Genomic DNA, 20,631 nt, shown 5'->3' with positions numbered 1-20,631 from the left:
TGAGAAACCAGAGCCAATTCTCAACATAATTGGGTTCGTTACAATACATTCATAAAGTACAAAAACGGAGCGGAAGGCACGACGTGCCTCAATTCAACGGGACGATATCCATCGTTTAAATTCACTCAAGTCAAGAGTTACAGGAGAGTGATGCACCGCTTCAGTGAATAATTTGATCACAAATTTTTATTTTTCATCATGTTTTTTTGTAGGCGAAAATTTATGGAAATGGAGAGGAATGTTATGAAAAGGTTCAATGAAAAACACCAGTCATAAAAATTTCAACTATCATAAGCTTTACTTGAAGACAATTGATTGGAAAATAGTTAGATTCAATGGATTTTGGAAGCCAATTATTTTCGCGGTGAAATAACGTTTTCAGTTAAAAATGCACTATTCGAGGTAGAAAAGATTTATCAATGGAGGATAAATCGTAACAATGTTAAAATCTTCTAAATTTCGTAAAACGACAAATCATTCAACGTTTAAATAATTTTCGATACTTTTCGATCACCTGATTATCTAAGAGCAATGAATTTCTATTATTACTGAATCACACTCTTAATTTTAATAATTTGTAATTGATGGGATTGAGGGGACATCGAACATGAAATATCTACTGAATAGGGAATTTACCTCTATAATGAGTGTTTTCAGGGCGAAATGCCCTGGGAATTGTAAATAAAATCACTCATAACACGTCACAATTTCTTCGTATTCAACAAAACTTGAGGAATCTACTTAAATTAACTGATAAAAACGACTAAAAATTCATGTTCTCAGTCCCATTAATAACAATGGAGATGAATTTTTGTAAATCTTTCGCCTAATTCTAGTCGATGTAAACATTATCAAGTCTATCATTACACTTTTTCGACTATAAATAAAACGAAACCTAGTTCAATCGACCAATCTGAGAAATTCTACCCCCAAAATTCAGATATAAAACAAATATTTGGTTTTCGATCTAACTCTGACTCTAAATGACGACTAATCGACGTCGGTTTGATCCAAGGAATTAAATCTGTACAATAAAAGATATTTTTGATGTGCTTGACCCAACAAGAGAGTCATTCTCCACGTGTCATGAATTTCCCATTGAAAAATCACAGTTATCAAATATATCATGGAGCTTGATATCCCAATCACAGTTTCTAATATGATCCCGAATGTTGATTTCCCTCTTACGATGGAGAAAAAAAATCTTGAATGAGAGTTAGAGCTCGTCGTGGCGGGGAGATGAGGGGATAACTTGACAGGCAGATGGATCTGTCATCCAATGCAGGTCCTGAATGGTGGCTGAGTGCATTGACCACACTGCCAGAACCACAATCACGTGCATTATGTTGTGAGAATTCAGGGCAAGGTCCACCTGACCTGGCAGCCACTTCTCCGGAATTCGAAGGGCTCCTATTGTACCACCTATCACTGCAACTAAATCCTAGAAAGTTGTGGGGAGTTATGTTAATTTGTTTCAGTAATTTCGTGGCGAGGAGTTGAGAAATGTGGGGTTTTGGGGGAACGTGACATTGGAAGTTGTAAGTTTAGACAGGCACTTGACATTTTTATTCAGTAGTGAACGTCAAGGAGATGGATATAGTTTGACAGTTAGAGAATAGTTCAAATTAGGTTGTATCAACTATTACAAACACATTCCTCAATTAGAGGAAATCATTAAAAATAATTTCTTAAAATCATTTTTTGAAAATTTTTAAAAAGATTTTTTTTAAGAATTTTTTTCAATCTTTAGGAAGAATTAGAGAGTAACGGAGGAATCGGACTTTAAACATTATTTTTTTTTCCAAAAGAAGAACATCATGCAGAATAGAGAAATGATGGGTCAATTTGTCCGAATCTCGTAATTTTAAAGACATTTGCAGAAGAATAGGGCATGACGAGACGAGTCTAAAAAATTTGTATTTAATATTTTGAAAATATCTCTAGACTTTTTCTAATTTTATTTCCAGTTTTTTAGTATCAGGAAAAATGTCTCTTACACTTTTTTCAAAGTGAGGATAGCAATTTGTTTAATCATGAATAAATTCGTAATAATCATGAATAACAATGGCTTTACAACAAAATGTCAACTGACATTTTATGTCTCTCAATCAATTCCGCAAAAATCGCCATTTGGAAGATATTCACAAAATAGATGAAAATAGAAACACTAAAAAAATGTCATATTGACTATTTTCCAAATATCTCCAAAATCGTGAGATTCAGAGAAGAGTTGATATTCTCTCCACAAAATGTTCCATTAAAAGTGATTTTTATTAATTTTTCTGAACTCTCTCCCGAAGATATTCACAGAATAATTCAAAACTGAAGTTAAAAACTTGCACAATCTGCCGTTAGCTGTTTCATAGATATCTTCAAATCCAATAGGTTTACAGAAAAAAATCCTGGCCATTTTTACAGCCCATAAAATTCGCCGCAAAAAAATAACTCTCCTAAACCTCTGAAAACACCACACCATCAACCACTGAAAATCCGATTTACATAACATTCACCTGGAGAACAACGTGCTTGAGTGCGTCAGGATTACCTCCGCCAATCCGGAAACACCTGAGGGTCAGGAATATCATCCTCATCATGAACGGCGGTGAGAAGCATAATCTTCTTTCCCAAGGTGACGTGGCCCTCATTGCCTGTTGAGAAATGAATAATTACACAATTCTCTTCAATTGGTCTGACTACGTGTGGGCTTTTATGGGACAAATCTAGAGTGCACTTGCCTTCGCGAGGCCCCACAGGCTCAAGAAGACGTACAGAGCCATGCAGGCGTGCCACAGTGGTCCAGGAAGACAATGGATAGAGGCTGATATGAACGGCATTGCACCTGCAGTCAATCAATTTAATTAAACTCTCCAATGGGATAGCTGATCAATTAGTAAAGAGGTAATACGCTTCACCGGTCAATTTTATTTTCGTTCAAGTGATGAGTAGCAATTGATGGATTGCACTTCGTCATAATTAATCCAATTATTTTCAATTTCATTGTATTTACAAACATTTAACAAAAAATGATTTTTATCCTCCGAACTTTAACTCTAGTTGTCATCAACGCATATTAATGAGTGATATTAAAACAATTGTTTGAAGTAATTATTGAGCTCATCTGAAACATTGCACAATAATAATCCGATAATATTTTTAGTCTTCAATAATTTAATTTAATTTTTGCCATTTGTTTAATCCATTTTAACGAAAGAAAAGGATAGAAATCTCATTCAGGGAATAGTATTATATTTTCTCGACCATATTCTTTCTATTTTAATACTATTTTTTGTTCCTATTGTCCCATTTTGTTAATAAAAATTGAATATATGAATGAAATATCACTCAAGGTTTGCGGCCAGTACTCAACAATAGCTACTTTTAAATAAAATCATAACGAAATTGAATTGATGCGTTAGTGAAATCGACGAAATGATTTGCCACTAACACGTGAACCCAGAGAAATGTTACATTCGAATTGAATACACCTCATTTGAATCAAGTAAATGTGTTTATTCAACCGACTCGTAATACAGCTCTTATTCAAACATAATCTTGATTTTTATCTCCTTTGTTATTCCCATAAAATGTAAAAAATTTTAAACATAAACAAATGTTTATTTAATCTAACTAAAGACTTTATTAATTACAAAAGAAGTAATTGGTTAGACGGAGAATAATGAATTCTTCATTTGAATGATTTATCAATGTCACATAATTAAAACATTCTCATTGAAATAAATTTTGAAATAAATTTTTGACAAAAATATTGTCGAAATGAATAAATGCATTTCTCTGGGTGAATGGGGCTTATCTAATACTTGCATGTTCGGACTTCACGGACAATATTTCGTTTTTATATCACAAAAGAACGAAAATTTGAATTTGCCCCGTTACAATGTGTCGATTCTTTTTGAAATCCTCTAAAATCTTCGTTCTATTTTCCCCGAAATCATCTCCCTTTCATCTCTTCTAGCCCCCGAGCTTTCGCGAAGATCTCATAATCCATAAATACGATAAAGCCAACTAAAATAGGCGCTACATGGCCTTGCGGTCATGACCGCAATGTCACGTAATTCCTATTTTCATTAAATAAAACGCTCCAACAAAGCTGTTTCTAAAGATAAAGCCAGTCCCAAAAGCTCACGAAGATGAACTCACTCGTCTCGTCGTAGCCCACAAATCGATAAATTATTCACATCTCACCAATACTCTGGACAACCCAGATTCCCAGCATATCCAGCTTGAGTAGTCTCCGATAAACGGCCTCTCCATGATTCAGGTTCATGAACAAATGATATAAAAACGATCCGAGCCAGGGGCTGGCGGCTCCGATGAGATGACACCACGATAGAAATCCATAAAAGGCACCTTCGTCGCTCCACGGCAGACAATAAGGGACCGTTATCAGGATGCAGAGAATGGCGAAACCTTGAACGGAGTTTCAAAAGAGGTAAGAGGGCTGTGAAGAGATGGCACGACATTCATTTTAAACCCTTCGATCACTTCCGCCCCATTCCACCCACCCTCGCCCATTCCGCTCTCTTCTATTCGAGAGTTGACCCGGAGTTATCTAAGCTGACCTTGACCCCAATCCCAGGGAGTCATCCATTTAAACTTCCACGTGCCACCCCTCGATACTCAGTTATATTTGAGTACAAAATAACGAAATGAAATTAAGCGATGAAAATACGAAATAGAACAAATCGATTTTTTGTATTGGGTGGAAAGATTAATTGTCGTGATAATTACTGTCGAAGGACGTTTATAATTAATGAAATTCGTAGATTAGACTCAGTGATTAACTCAGTTGTTTCGATCATGAGGGGGGTTGGAGAAAATACGAAGGGAGAATATAATCTAAAATTTAATTGAAAAAAAATTGTTTCAAAAAATTTTCTCGATATCTTCTCTTGCGTTACTAATTTCCGGGATAAAATTAGTGTTTCCCCTTTATACTCGTTTATATGAAAAAAATCACAGAAATAAATGGAGTGATGAACCATGACAGAGTGGAAGAAAACAATTTTTTTTAATATTTTAGGGAATATTTGAAATTTTTATAATTATTTTCCGAAGACATTGACAACCGAAAAAAAAGTTAAACTAGACTCAATGACTCTCTTTAAATATCTATCAAGTTATCTCGATAATGAGAGGCTTCAAAGAAAACGAAAGGGCAGAATTTTAATTGGAAATTCAATCAGCGATAAAAGTTTTAATTACACTGATAAAAAAGTCAAATTAATGAAAAGAATAGCTTCTTGTGTCTCTTTAAATTTTTATTTGAGTATGATTTCACCGTAAAAATTAATTCCTGTATTGTATCACCTCCCCCTTCCTCAATTCATCGCGGGAGTCGCTCAATCCCCGACCGATGAATTTGAAATCAACAGGAAACAAAAAATACTCCGATTTCTTCTATTTGGATTAATAGTAGTCATTTTCGGGCTTTCTCGACCCCTACAATCCTACCTACTCCCATTCCTTCCGTTCCTCACATTGAAGAAATAATAAACACCGTAAAAAAATTAATATCACATGCCTGCTCGTATTTAAACATTCATCACTGAAAACTTGAAAAAAATTCTACAATCATCATCCCTCTCATAACCATTCCCAGGGAACTCGAAACAAATTACTCTAATTTCTATTATTTGGATCAATAGTAATCATTTTCGGGATTTCCCTACTCGTAAAACCCTGCCTACTCCCACAATTATTAATCTATTCCGAAAATGTCGTATCAACGTACTTCATCGAAATTACTCAATTCCTTACATTGAATAAATACTAGATACCCCGAAATTTATTTAAGCATTCATCACTGAAAACTTGGTAAAAAGTCACCCCCACCTCCCTCCTCCACTCACCATGGGTCATGATATTAACCGTCTCATTATAAATATAGAAAAGCCTCCACTCTTCGAGACAAATATCATCATCCCTCTCATAATCATTCCCAGTGGACTCGCTCACCCCCTGTTTTTTACTGATAAACTTGCGATAAACTCGAAATAAATTACTCTAATTTCTATTATTTGGATCAAAGTAATCATTTTCGGGCTTTCCCTACTCGTAAAACCCTGCCTACTCCCACAATTATTAATCTATTCCGAAAATGTCTTATCAACGTACTTCATCGAAATTACTCAATTCCTCACATTGAATAAATACTAGATACCCCGAAATTTATTTAAGCATTCATCACTGAAAACTTGGTAAAAAGTCACCCCCACCTCCCCCCTCCACTCACCATGGGTCATGATATTAACCGTCTTATTATAAATATAGAAAAGCCTCCACTCTTCGAGACAAATATCATCATCCCTCTCATAATCATTCCCAGTGGACTCGCTCACCCCCTGTTTTTTACTGATACACTTGCGATAAACTCGAAACAAATTACTCTAATTTCTATTATTTGGATCAATAGTAATCATTTTCGGGATTTCCCTACTCATAAAATCCTACCTACTTCCACAATTATTAATCTATTCCACAAATTTCTTCTCAGCGTACTTTATGTATTCTCCCCACAATCAATCCCATGAAATTTATTTAAGCATTCATCACTGAAAATTTGAAAAAAAGTCACCCCCTCCCCCCTCTACTCACCATGGGTCATGATATTAACCGTCTCATTATGAATATAGAAAAGGCTCCTAAGGCACCCGCTGAAGTCGGTGAGAGGTCTGTACCCCGTCCTAATATGCGGATTAAACTGCAAATGCCTGGGCATATCACTCCACTCTTTGAGGCAAACATCATCATCCCTCTCATGATCATCCCCAGTGGACTCGCTCAACCCCTGCTTTTTACTGATAAACTTGAGAAAGACCAGTGTTACCCCACCCACCATAACCACGAGAGCCACAGTAACCGCCAGTTCTCTGACGCACCAATATTTATTCCTCTCCGTGTCACCTCAATTTCAACAAACACATCCGCATTGCGCGCCTGCACACCTCACAGTGCCTAGAGCTTTCGCTTCACAGCCGAGGCGTTCACACCCTACTCCAGCCCTGCAACTGCAGCCCCCTTTCTGCCTGTCCAAGGTTACAAGTCCACCCCTCAGCCTCTTGACTTCATTTTCCCTGCTTTCACATTGTCGAGGAGTTTATCGACCAGATGCAGAAACAAGTTTCTTCCTGGTTCAATTTTCATTATTTCTCAGCGATGCTGAATCATTTCCCGGGGACCAGATGATTATTATCATCCCTGAGGAGCTCTTGAACTATAGATAACTGGGGGAAGGTCGTGGCATTTATCGCTGACAGATTTTTTAAATTTATTTTTCTATCTGTTCATGTTAGATTTTTTTTTCCCTCTCTGTGGAGGGGAATTGAGGGGATAGCGCATGTGCTGGGGAGAGGAGGTGCAGTGCACGAGGGGTGAACTTGCAGTGGCGATTGGGATGTGGGTGGAAGATGATTGGGAGTATCACGAGGATATTGGGAAGAGTCAGGCAACAGTTTAATTATTCAACTGTCAGCAAGGTATGGAATAAGATTATTTTCGGTGGATTTGTTTGCTCAATGCCGAGGATTTTTTAGACAGCGGGAGGGGGTCAGGAAGAAGGGTTGGGGGGCGGGGGGGGGGGGAATGGGGTTTTNTATAGAAAAGGCTCCTAAGGCACCCGCTGAAGTCGGTGAGAGGTCTGTACCCCGTCCTAATATGCGGATTAAACTGCAAATGCCTGGGCATATCACTCCACTCTTTGAGGCAAACATCATCATCCCTCTCATGATCATCCCCAGTGGACTCGCTCAACCCCTGCTTTTTACTGATAAACTTGAGAAAGACCAGTGTTACCCCACCCACCATAACCACGAGAGCCACAGTAACCGCCAGTTCTCTGACGCACCAATATTTATTCCTCTCCGTGTCACCTCAATTTCAACAAACACATCCGCATTGCGCGCCTGCACACCTCACAGTGCCTAGAGCTTTCGCTTCACAGCCGAGGCGTTCACACCCTACTCCAGCCCTGCAACTGCAGCCCCCTTTCTGCCTGTCCAAGGTTACAAGTCCACCCCTCAGCCTCTTGACTTCATTTTCCCTGCTTTCACATTGTCGAGGAGTTTATCGACCAGATGCAGAAACAAGTTTCTTCCTGGTTCAATTTTCATTATTTCTCAGCGATGCTGAATCATTTCCCGGGGACCAGATGATTATTATCATCCCTGAGGAGCTCTTGAACTATAGATAACTGGGGGAAGGTCGTGGCATTTATCGCTGACAGATTTTTTAAATTTATTTTTCTATCTGTTCATGTTAGATTTTTTTTTCCCTCTCTGTGGAGGGGAATTGAGGGGATAGCGCATGTGCTGGGGAGAGGAGGTGCAGTGCACGAGGGGTGAACTTGCAGTGGCGATTGGGATGTGGGTGGAAGATGATTGGGAGTATCACGAGGATATTGGGAAGAGTCAGGCAACAGTTTAATTATTCAACTGTCAGCAAGGTATGGAATAAGATTATTTTCGGTGGATTTGTTTGCTCAATGCCGAGGATTTTTTAGACAGCGGGAGGGGGTCAGGAAGAAGGGATGGGGGGCGGGGGGGGGTAATGGGTATTGATTGAAATCCTGCTGAGGATGGATGGATTCTTGGTGGAACTTCTCGTGACTGCGTACATGTGGAGTTATTTTTGTGGCATTGGAGGGGTTGGTAATGTGACATGCGAAGGGACTTGTGATTTATTTGGGCTTTTTCAGGCACGTGATCGCACTTGGGGAGGTCCCTGGAGGTCGAGGGAGGGGAGGTACGACCGATGCCAATCCTCCGAGGAACCGCATACTTTTTATAAACAAGGATTGTCACTGTTTCCTTTGGGAATTAAGGTAAATAGTACGCTGGTAGGAATTTTACGAAATTTCAGGGAAATGTGGCAGTTATTCTCGGGAGAGTGACTTTGAATCCGATTTGGGGGAAGAATGGGTATGAAATTTCAAGTTTTATGGAGAATTCGATGAAATTCGTGAGTTTGCGGTGGGAGTGAGACGGGAATTGCACAACTTTAGTGAACTTTTATAGGAACGTGAATTTTCAGAAATACAATGACATGAATGTTCAATTTTTCCCTGAATTTTCCGGATTTTTCAGACTTTACACGGATTAATTGAACAGAAAAATCAAGTATTTTGTTGATTTTTAGATGATTCGAACAGAAAATCAATAGAATATTTAATTTTTTGATGACAAAATTGCCTGATATTTCAGTGGAAATTAAACACGATAAAAGTTTCCGGGATTCGACACGGAAAATTCAGACGAAAATTTTTAACAGTGTTGTTTTCCATCTGCTGAATTGATTTTTTTAGAAAAATGTGCGAATGTTCTAGAAAATCCGAGAATTTTTTCAAATGTTCTATAAAACCGGAGAATTTTCTCGCATTTTCTATCGGAGAATTTTCTCAGTTTTCTAGAATAATCTAGAATCTTCTACACTCTTGAAAATTTTTTGAACCTTCATGACAGATAGAGACATCGAATCGAATTTAAAGAAAAAGTGGTCATGAAATTTCAAGTTTTATGTACAATTGAAAAAAATTCATGAGTTTTCAATGGAAGTGAGACGGAAATTTCACAACTTCATTGAACTTTTAATGGAACCTGAATATTCAGAAACGCAATGACATGAATTTTCAATTATCCCCTGAATTTTGTTGATTTTTCTCAATTCTCACAAAATAAATGCATTGAAAAATCAAGTATTTTATTGATTTCTAGATCCTTTGAGCAGAGAATCAATGGAATATTTGATTTTTCAATGACTGAATGATTTCAGTGGAACTTGAACACGATAAAAATTTCCGGAATTAGGTACGGCAAATTCAAACGAAAATGTTTAACGCGAAGAATTCCCTTCATGAAATTGAAGACGTGTCCACACTAAAAAACCTACACGTGCAAATACCGGGGAATCAATAAAAAGCTGTACACATCAGTAATTAATCCTCACCAACTTCAAAACTCCCGCGATTTCCCTGTGTCGCCATCTGCAACAGTCCCAGTGCCTAAGTGGGTCATTGGACTCTGCCTCAGTTTTTTTCATCTCCTCCATGTGTTTCCACGGCGAACGATGCCGACAATAACAGCTCAAGTGTCCGTGTCTCCCTAATATAAAAACCCACCAACAAAACTGAAATGTTACGTGATTTTTTCGAATATCTGTTTGACTCGATCGAGGGGACATTCAGGTACTGGATCCTGGGACAGGTAAACACAAATCCCTATTTCTTTAGCATTTTAATTCACCTCAATCAGGTGTCGATGGGGGCACGAAAGCAGCAGTGGATGAAACATGTTTCGCGAGATAACAGGGATCACGATAAACCAAGGGTCAGTAGCCAAAAGAGTGCGGATTTATCGGGGAATCGTGTGGGACTTTCATCCACTGATTTTTCAAAATTGTCGATTTTTTCGGGAATTCTCTGTCACTGGATCCGTCCTTGGGGCACCATTTTTTTTTCTCTCGAGGTTCCTCTGTCTTTGTTCGGACCATAATCGTCTAGCTCTGCACGACCACCTGTATCACCCAATTAATATTCTAATTACAGCGTAAAACAAACTCTAACAGACGAGCTAATTTTGCAATCACTTCACGATAAATGTCTTTAAATCCCTAGGAGCTAGCAAAATTCTATTGGAAACCGTTTTCGTGACTTTTTATTTTGTTGAAACATCAAAAATTTCACTTCTTTCAATCCCCTATCATTTCGATCATTAACCACGAATATCTTCGAATCTCCAAGAGACAGCAAAATTCTAATTGAAACCTTTTATAGCTCTCACTTTCCTATACGAAAAATCTTTTTTTATTCTGAAATCCCTTAAGAACTCATTACTAAAATCAACTGCAATAGCAGTAGAAGAAATAACAAATAAATTTAAAACGAAACTCAAATGTCCTTCACTTCCTGATTTTTCTGTTCTGTAGTAAAAAAAATGTCGAGATAAATTCAGATTTGGCGCTCTCAGAACTCTGCTGCCGGTCCCTAGAGTCGTCGAGTGTCGTTAATTTCCGCGCTCTAACTTCGTTCCCTCACGAAGTATCACGAAGCGAGAGTGGCCGAGTAGCCAATCGCATTGATCCAATGTCCACGTCGTTGACACTCGATAGTGTTTTGCGTTCTGATACTTCATGCTCCTGGTTATCAAGTGTTTGTAATTACATCTGGCACCAACTGAGCCCGATTTACCTCTGGAACGTGAGTAAAACCCCTCAGTCATCGAGTTTACGTAAAATACCACTGAAACAGGAAGTGTGTGTCGAATAGATCGAATTGTTCTCTCGTGTCTCTCTCGTCGCCAGTGAAATAGAGAAGAGCTGAAGGGAGATGTGATATCACAGGCAATTACTCGGTGATCGCGCCTGCGTTGCCCTCCTCCCTCTATTTCTCTCTCTCTTTATCTCTTCCCGTTCAATTACGATGGGACGTAGTTTTTTTTCCATCACTCTCCACCTTCAAGATGGCGGCGACAGTGCCGTCATACCTTATGGCGTGTTTGGAGCTTCGCAGCTGCTGTAGCTAGAGTAAACGCGCGTATAGTCGGTGAAAAGTCGGTTTCCCCGGAGTTTTGAGGGATCTTTCGGGTATCTGGAGACCTAGTGAACAGCTGAGGAACTCGGGATAGGTTTCGGGGGAGGACGACTGAAGGTTCAAGGTTGGAATCCTCGAGTTCTCTTGGGTTTGGGGATTGTGTAGATCTCGTGGCGTCTTTTCACGGTTTTGGTGACGATTTTTTGGGCTTCGGCCAGGGCGAGGGGGCGGATGCTGTGGAGTTTTGAGGGGTTTGGTGCAACGCACTAGAAGGGTGGAGGGGTGAGGGGGAATAATTAATTGATTATTTTAAGGGGGACACTGGGGTGAACAGGACAATTGCTGGACGGTTAAGGGGTAACAGGAGGCCACCGTTTCTCTGAAATTTTTAAACAAATTTCCTGCTCAAAGTTATTAATATCTTTCGCATCCAGAGCCCATTGATTTTAATCATCGCCTCCTGGAGATTAATGTGCTTTGATTTGTTAAAATATCGATAATTTTTGGCCGGAAATTTGTTGAAACATTTGGAAAATTGAGAGCATTTTGTTACCCCTTCAGGCGTAACAGAAAGCCACCGTTTCCCCGAAATTTTCAAACAAATTTCCTGCTCAAAGTTATTAATATTTTTCGCATCCAGAGCACATTGATCTTCATTATCGCCTTCTGGAGATTAATGTGCTTTGATTTGTTAAAATATCGATAATTTTTGGTCGAAAATTCGTTGAAGCATTTGGAAAATTGAGAGCATTTTGTTACCCCTTAAGGCGTAACAGAAAGCCACCGTTTCCCCGAAATTTTCAAACAAATTTCCTGCTCAAAGTTATTAATATTTTTCGCATCCAGAGCACATTGATCTTAATCATCGCCTCCTGGAGATTAACGTGCTTTGATTTGTTAAAATATCGATAACTTTCGGCCGGAAATTTGGTCAAAAATTTGGAAAATTAAGGGCATTCTGTTGTCCTTGAGGGAAATTAGAGTTTCGTGATAGGATATATAAAATAAAAGAAGCATCTAAAGGGGATATGATGGCTTCCATACCTTCGAGAATGTTTTAACTAGCAGAAAATTATTTGAAGTCAGAACAACAAAACAATGAACAATTAAATTAAGAAATAGTAGAATGCAGCCGAAGCCCATGAAGCTGAAACTAGCGAAAAATTCGACAGCAGAATATTTGTCTTAGGCGAATCTAGGAGTGTACAAATGTTTTTAAGTAATGTACAAACTCTTTCGCACTTTAAAAACATTTGTAGATATGATAATTTGACTCTCCTGCACTTAAATACCTTCTAAATTGAATTTTACGCTGACGAATATTCTCCTAGTTTCGGCTTCACGCCGAAATCCCTAATTCCCGGACGATTGGGCCATACTTTTTGTTTTTATTAAATGTCGATGAATATAGAAAATAATTGATCACATGATTATCACTTGTAATATTGTTGAGAGATAAAATTATTAATTCAATGTTAATTTCATTATTTAAGCAATATTCAATGGAAGTTGAAATCGTCCAGAAACTAACCCTCGTCCAGAAATTGACCTGTTAACCCTAATATAAGTTTCAAACATCGCTGGTTAGGTATTCAAGTAAAGATTTCCATGTATTCCATCTGTGCAACAACTAATAGTGTGGAAGAGGTCATTGTTTTTAATGCTCAGTTTGAGTAATTGAGGAGTTAGAAGGTTTAGGAAAATATTTACTGACGTAATATTCATCTGAAGAGTTCGGATTTCTAACGATTCCAGTCGTGAAAATCAATCTTTGGGAAATATCCTAGCATGTAGAGAAGATATAGATTCGTTTTTTATAGTTCTCATTTTTTTGTATGAAAAGGGTTTCATTAAAATGTTTTTAGCCCCCTTGCATTTAAAAATATTCATCAATGCCTAATTTGTAACAGATTTTTATCAGGTTTTCAATGATATTTTGGAGTAATTGAGGCATAGCGTTTTCTTTTTTCTTTTTTTGAGGGGAGGGGGGGAAGAGTTATTAACAGATTATTTTCAATGTTCAATTCAAGTAACTGAAGAGTTAGAAACTCTAGGGAAAATTTTATTAATCCATTTCTTGCTGTAAAGAGTTCGGATTTTGAATTATTTTATTAGTGATGATGAGTTCTTGGGAAAAATCTCACAATCTAGAGGAAATGTCGAAATTATTTGTGGTAAACCTTTCTCCTAGCTTTCATTTTTCTCCATACTATTTTTAATAACTGATCTATCAGAAGAACAGCAGATTTTCTATAAAATTTTCAAGTAATTGGTGTAGAAATAATTTTAAAAAAGAGGAGTTATTAATTGACCAATTTCAGTGTTCACTTGAGGTAACTAATGCGTTGTATCCCGAAAAGTTGAAAATTTTCACAAAAATTCACTGCGGGAACTATTTTGAAATCTAAAACTACCGAAATTCTCTTTCTTCGAAATATCCGAATCTTTTCCTCAAAAATTCCTTTGAATTGTACCTAAATTCATTATTTATTCTTTTCCACTTGATCATTGAATCAATTCAGTCCCTGGCACAGATCCATCAAATCATCTTTCATTACCGCATTAATAATCGGCATAACTCTTCAAAATTCTAAACAACTCTGAGGTAAAGAGTCAGGAAAATTTTACAGAGTTATTGAGCCGATGTCATCGTCATTGTCAAATAACAGTGTCATACAGCAATCATCGTCATCACGCTCTTGGTTATCATCGATCTTCAATTACATTTGGGATCAAGCAAGCATATTTCGTCTGTCCAATGTAAGTAAACGGCTCGCGCCCGAATGCAGACAGAGAGAGGGAAACACTGGGATGAGGGTTTGAATTGAGTGTTAGTAGACTTTTGAAAAGGGAGTGAAACACCTGGAATTACTGTAGCGCTGGGGGGGGGGACTGCCTGGGGAACGCATTTGTTTATCTTCTCTCTCGAAACTCCAGTAGTCTCGTTGAACTCCAATTGAACGATCTCCCCTCTTTTCCCTCCTACAAAAACTTGAAAAGAAAAATCATCTTGGNGTAGTCTCGTTGAACTCCAATTGAACGATCTCCCCTCTTTTCCCTCCTACAAAAACTTGAAAAGAAAAATCATCTTGGAAAATCGGTAGTGGAGTGGGAGATCAATTTTTCATATTTGAAAAATTAAATTTATTTCACTTGATTCAAGATTTTTGCTGGAAAAATTTTCACATTGAAAAGGGATCTCTCAACACTTTTTGCAAGAACTATCCGTTTTCAAAGCGAATTAACAGTTATTGAAAATTAAAAATTCAAGATGTAACAGTTCTTTTAGATTTTTTAACACATTTTTGGATTTACTTAGTCTACATGTAGTTTGAAGAGGAAGTGTCATTTATTGTTGCAAATTTCATCTGATTTAAAACAAATTTCAACACTTCTCTGCAACTATTTGTTTTTGAGATAAACTAACAGCCAATAAAATCAAAATTTCAATGCATTTATTAATTTATTTGATTGACGAGTGATTTAAGGATACCCAAGTACTTTGTCTATTTTTTCCGCAGTAAAATGCTTTTCTACTTTTGGAGTCGAATATCAGAGCTTTCATTTAAGCCCCATTTGACTGTCAAAATGTATATTGAACCGTTAGAAAACATTTTAAAAATCTGAAAAAAATTTAGAATATTTAATTTTGGAGAATGATTGACGAAATAATTTAGAAATTGCAATTTATGAAAGTTATGAGCATTTCCTATGAATAATTTATAAACAATCAATTTTCCACCATAAAAATCATTTGTTTGGAATCATAAAAAATGTGTTCGTATTCATGATTTTTTTCAAATTTTGTTCACTCAATATTTAATTGACAAATTTGATGATTGAAAATGGTTGAATTCATAGTGTGGTCTACCAAACCGTAGCAGATACTTGGATATCCTTAAAGAGAAAATTTCGAGAGGAATCTTTTGATTCTCTCCAACAATTTCCAAATATTAAAAAAATGGCAAAATTCGAGATTAAGTATGTTCAACCAATTCCCTACTTTCACTACCATATTCCTCATCCTGCATTATTTCGCGGTGGGAGTCTCTGTTGATGCAAGCATATAAAAAATTTACTCGTCTGGTATCTTCATCTGGTATCTTTATCTCTAATATAAAACATCGATGATATCAATAATCCCCCGAGTAGGGAAAATAACCGATGAAAACTCTTGATTTTTCAGATGCCGAGAACCAGAAGGCGTCATCGCTCGCGTACCCACTCGAGGTCTCGTTCTCATTCAGCGAATGAGCCGCAGTTCGAGCACAAACGTAGGCGAATCGATTATGAGAGCCCCCAGAGCAAGGGCACGTACAGGTGAGAATTAATTGCCTTGCAATTCGTCAAATATATGCCTTTCTTCTTTTATCGTGATTTATGGGGTACTGATTAATCTACTGTCCACCCAGGCGTCAAAGAACCCATGAAAAATACCTTGAACAGAGTAAGAATAGCAAACACAGATGAAGCATACAAAAAATCAGTTGAGGAGTATTTTCCCGATTCAATCAATTGAAAATCTTAATTCTGCTCGGTTTTACTTCAGAAAGAGAACAGAGATCTTGTTCCATTCCACAATGCTTGACGATAATTATTCAAGTGATAAGACGAAAAACGTGTGAATAAAAATAACATCTGACAATCGGAATCGATAAAAAAAAGCAAACTGATGAACAACGAGTCGACTTGGCAGTTGCAAATTTTAAACATTGGCAATGTATCTCACAAAAATATGTGTAGATTCTTTAATTTGGATCTTCATCTTTAGAGAAATTTATCTAAAGATCTTTTTTGCAAAGAATTTCATGATTTACAAAAAAACAACTAATCTTCTGCAAAACTACAAATATTTGTATAATAGGGATCTTGCATGATTTTTTAACATTTTTTAATCTCAAGTTTCGGCCCGAAATCATAAATTTTTCATTTATAGATATTAAAAATTAAATATTGATCGTTAATTAATAATTGATTGTCGAGAGTGGAAGATTTCAACCGTTTTGCAATCGCTAATGACGTCACAAGGGTGATCGAACGCTGGACCAATCACAGAGTGGCTCGAGCCAACCTAACCCAATCTTTACGTGCGCCTTATCCAATGAATGACGGCAACTCTCCTCTCGCCTTACATTACCCAGCATTCCTTGTTCCACTTTGTGAAGTCATGACTGTAGTAATAGATTTCAAGGTCTGGTTTTCGATCAATTATAAAATATGTCGGCAATATTTCTCCATCATTCCTTTCGTGTAGCTACCTGTAGGTTATGTAGAACGGGTGATCAGGGAAATTAGGAAAAACTGAGCTCCATGCAAGTTATTTATTCTTCCTCGAAATTCATCTGTGAATATCGGATTCTCTAGAACTCTTAACCCTACTCTGGTCACCACACACGACCCTGCGACTTGGTCACCTCCGCGGGGATTCCCCGCCGTGTTATTTAGGCTTCAGCGACGCCAAATTCACTCTACACTGCCCGGGCGCGTTTAGCGAGTTTCCGGCAACGTCGCGTCATGAGCAATTTCATTTAACATGGGAAAAAATAATTCATCTGTCCGAAATAATTTGCTTTCTTTAGGAATTTTGGGAAATACGTTGTTCTAAAAACTACTATAATTTTTTAGACACTGCAATTGTCAAAGTCAATTTTTTTTTAATTTTTCCGGTGAACCAGTCAATTTTAATTGAAGAAAAACGACACGCGGCGGTGTTTTCCTCGTAGGGTGACCAATTTCTGGTTAAGGGGAAACGGAACCCCTGCATTTATATGAATCTTTAGAATTGTGTTTTTTCCTGGAATTATTTTTTTATTCATTAAACTACTTCATTGACTCAACAATGCGATAATCCAGTCGATAAAATAATTTCATAGATAGAAATTAGGCCGTGACTATTCGCACCATTGCGTGAATCACTCCCGTACACTCCGTACACCCCACGCATGCGTGAAGTTTGTGTATGGATCACTTGTGAAAGTGCCAAAAAAATTAATTCAATTCATCTTGTATAGGGTGTAGGAAGTGGAAAAAGGCAATTCTGAGCCATCCATCTGCCTATACGGGACCCAAATTTGGTTTTAAGGCTCTATCTCTCATAGGTTCCGAGATAATCGCGAAAAACGAAAGTGCCACAAAAAATTAATTCAATTCATCTTGTAGAAGGCCTAGGAAGTGGAAAAACGTAATTCTGAGCCATCCATCTGCCTATACGGGACCCAAATTTGGTTTTAAGGCTCTATCTCTCATAGGTTCCGAGATAATCGCGAAAAACGAAAGTGCCACAAAAAATTAATTCAATTCATCTTGTAGAAGGCCTAGGAAGTGGAAAAACGTAATTCTGAGCCATCCATCTGCCTATACGGGACCCAAATTTGGTTTTAAGGCTCTATCTCTCATAGGTTCCGAGATAATCGCGAAAAACGAAAGTGCCACAAAAAATTAATTCAATTCATCTTGTAGAAGGCCTAGGAAGTGGAAAAACGTAATTCTGAGCCATCCATCTGCCTATACGGGACCCAAATTTGGTTTTAAGGCTCTATCTCTCATAGGTTCCGAGATAATCGCGAAAAACGAAAGTGCCACAAAAAATTAATTCAATTCATCTTGTAGAAGGCCTAGGAAGTGGAAAAACGTAATTCTGAGCCATCCATCTGCCTATACGGGACCCAAATTTGGTTTTAAGGCTCTATCTCTCATAGGTTCCGAGATAATCGCGAAAAACGAAAGTGCCACAAAAAATTAATTCAATTCATCTTGTAGAAGGCCTAGGAAGTGGAAAAACGTAATTCTGAGCCATCCATCTGCCTATACGGGACCCAAATTTGGTTTTAAGGCTCTATCTCTCATAGGTTCCGAGATAATCGCGAAAAACGAAAGTGCCACAAAAAATTAATTCAATTCATCTTGTAGAAGGCCTAGGAAGTGGAAAAACGTAATTCTGAGCCATCCATCTGCCTATACGGGACCCAAATTTGGTTTTAAGGCTCTATCTCTCATAGGTTCCGAGATAATCGCGAAAAACGAAAGTGCCACAAAAAATTAATTCAATTCATCTTGTAGAAGGCCTAGGAAGTGGAAAAACGTAATTCTGAGCCATCCATCTGCCTATACGGGACCCAAATTTGGTTTTAAGGCTCTATCTCTCATAGGTTCCGAGATAATCGCGAAAAACGAAAGTGCCACAAAAAATTAATTCAATTCATCTTGTAGAAGGCCTAGGAAGTGGAAAAACGTAATTCTGAGCCATCCATCTGCCTATACGGGACCCAAATTTGGTTTTAAGGCTCTATCTCTCATAGGTTCCGAGATAATCGCGAAAAACGAAAGTGCCACAAAAAATTAATTCAATTCATCTTGTAGAAGGCCTAGGAAGTGGAAAAACGTAATTCTGAGCCATCCATCTGCCTATACGGGACCCAAATTTGGTTTTAAGGCTCTATCTCTCATAGGTTCCGAGATAATCGCGAAAAACGAAAGTGCCACAAAAAATTAATTCAATTCATCTTGTAGAAGGCCTAGGAAGTGGAAAAACGTAATTCTGAGCCATCCATCTGCCTATACGGGACCCAAATTTGGTTTTAAGGCTCTATCTCTCATAGGTTCCGAGATAATCGCGAAAAACGAAAGTGCCACAAAAAATTAATTCAATTCATCTTGTAGAAGGCCTAGGAAGTGGAAAAACGTAATTCTGAGCCATCCATCTGCCTATACGGGACCCAAATTTGGTTTTAAGGCTCTATCTCTCATAGGTTCCGAGATAATCGCGAAAAACGAAAGTGCCACAAAAAATTAATTCAATTCATCTTGTAGAAGGCCTAGGAAGTGGAAAAACGTAATTCTGAGCCATCCATCTGCCTATACGGGACCCAAATTTGGTTTTAAGGCTCTATCTCTCATAGGTTCCGAGATAATCGCGAAAAACGAAAGTGCCACAAAAAATTAATTCAATTCATCTTGTAGAAGGCCTAGGAAGTGGAAAAACGTAATTCTGAGCCATCCATCTGCCTATACGGGACCCAAATTTGGTTTTAAGGCTCTATCTCTCATAGGTTCCGAGATAATCGCGAAAAACGAAAGTGCCACAAAAAATTAATTCAATTCATCTTGTAGAAGGCCTAGGAAGTGGAAAAACGTAATTCTGAGCCATCCATCTGCCTATACGGGACCCAAATTTGGTTTTAAGGCTCTATCTCTCATAGGTTCCGAGATAATCGCGAAAAACGAAAGTGCCACAAAAAATTAATTCAATTCATCTTGTAGAAGGCCTAGGAAGTGGAAAAACGTAATTCTGAGCCATCCATCTGCCTATACGGGACCCAAATTTGGTTTTAAGGCTCTATCTCTCATAGGTTCCGAGATAATCGCGAAAAACGAAAGTGCCACAAAAAATTAATTCAATTCATCTTGTAGAAGGCCTAGGAAGTGGAAAAACGTAATTCTGAGCCATCCATCTGCCTATACGGGACCCAAATTTGGTTTTAAGGCTCTATCTCTCATAGGTTCCGAGATAATCGCGAAAAACGAAAGTGCCACAAAAAATTAATTCAATTCATCTTGTAGAAGGCCTAGGAAGTGGAAAAACGTAATTCTGAGCCATCCATCTGCCTATACGGGACCCAAATTTGGTTTTAAGGCTCTATCTCTCATAGGTTCCGAGATAATCGCGAAAAACGAAAGTGCCACAAAAAATTAATTCAATTCATCTTGTAGAAGGCCTAGGAAGTGGAAAAACGTAATTCTGAGCCATCCATCTGCCTATACGGGACCCAAATTTGGTTTTAAGGCTCTATCTCTCATAGGTTCCGAGATAATCGCGAAAAACGAAAGTGCCACAAAAAATTAATTCAATTCATCTTGTAGAAGGCCTAGGAAGTGGAAAAACGTAATTCTGAGCCATCCATCTGCCTATACGGGACCCAAATTTGGTTTTAAGGCTCTATCTCTCATAGGTTCCGAGATAATCGCGAAAAACGAAAGTGCCACAAAAAATTAATTCAATTCATCTTGTAGAAGGCCTAGGAAGTGGAAAAACGTAATTCTGAGCCATCCATCTGCCTATAGGGGACCCAAATTTGGTTTTAAGGCTCTAT

General features: G+C 37.8%; 2 protein-coding genes and 1 long non-coding RNA gene across 3 annotated transcripts; 2 read left to right on the top strand and 1 right to left on the bottom strand.

Annotated features, from left to right (window-relative positions):
* Window positions 1–272: 272 nt before the first annotated feature.
* On the bottom strand, window positions 273–7,177 carry LOC107041452 (progestin and adipoQ receptor family member 4). Its single transcript, XM_015262034.2, has 5 exons — window positions 6,616–7,177; window positions 4,204–4,428; window positions 2,736–2,839; window positions 2,511–2,648; window positions 273–1,441 (listed from the first exon to the last, which is right to left on the bottom strand). Exons 1-5 carry the CDS (start codon window positions 6,857–6,859, stop codon window positions 1,217–1,219), a joined length of 936 nt encoding a protein of 311 aa, XP_015117520.1. The 5' UTR covers window positions 6,860–7,177; the 3' UTR covers window positions 273–1,216.
* Window positions 2,747–7,548, top strand: LOC107041453. The gene is made up of 3 exons (XR_001461059.2): window positions 2,747–2,898; window positions 4,280–4,450; window positions 7,314–7,548. It is a non-coding gene; the product is annotated as an uncharacterized LOC107041453 (long non-coding RNA).
* A 106-nt stretch (window positions 7,549–7,654) lies between these two features.
* Window positions 7,655–15,866, top strand: LOC107041450. Its single transcript, XM_015262032.2, has 3 exons — window positions 7,655–8,461; window positions 8,714–8,839; window positions 15,729–15,866. The coding sequence occupies exons 1-3, from the start codon at window positions 8,393–8,395 to the stop codon at window positions 15,864–15,866; spliced, it is 333 nt and encodes a 110-aa protein (XP_015117518.1). The 5' UTR covers window positions 7,655–8,392.
* Window positions 15,867–20,631: the final 4,765 nt, after the last annotated feature.

Source organism: Diachasma alloeum, unplaced genomic scaffold, assembly GCF_001412515.2.
Source record: "Diachasma alloeum isolate Michigan unplaced genomic scaffold, Dall2.0 Dall_scaffold_00365, whole genome shotgun sequence".
NCBI classification, from domain to species: domain Eukaryota; kingdom Metazoa; phylum Arthropoda; class Insecta; order Hymenoptera; family Braconidae; genus Diachasma; species Diachasma alloeum.
This window is presented reverse-complemented; position numbering and strand designations above follow the sequence as displayed.

What these genes read in the sequence shown, in the direction of transcription:
- LOC107041452 (XM_015262034.2), bottom strand. Translation starts at nt 6,859, where the DNA reads ATGGTGGGTGGGGTAACACTGGTCTTTCTCAAGTTTATCAGTAAAAAG. An exon ending in CTGGGTTGTCCAGAGTATTG is followed by an intron (nt 2,840 to 4,203) that starts GTGAGATGTGAA and finishes GATTGACTGCAG; the next exon opens with GTGCAATGCCGTTCATATCA. An exon ending in TCAAGCACGTTGTTCTCCAG is followed by an intron (nt 1,442 to 2,510) that starts GTGAATGTTATG and finishes ACAACTTTCTAG; the next exon opens with GATTTAGTTGCAGTGATAGG.
- LOC107041450 (XM_015262032.2), top strand. Translation starts at nt 8,393, where the DNA reads ATGATTGGGAGTATCACGAGGATATTGGGAAGAGTCAGGCAACAGTTT. An exon ending in ATTATTCAACTGTCAGCAAG is followed by an intron (nt 8,462 to 8,713) that starts GTATGGAATAAG and finishes GGGCTTTTTCAG; the next exon opens with GCACGTGATCGCACTTGGGG. An exon ending in TGTTTCCTTTGGGAATTAAG is followed by an intron (nt 8,840 to 15,728) that starts GTAAATAGTACG and finishes TTGATTTTTCAG; the next exon opens with ATGCCGAGAACCAGAAGGCG.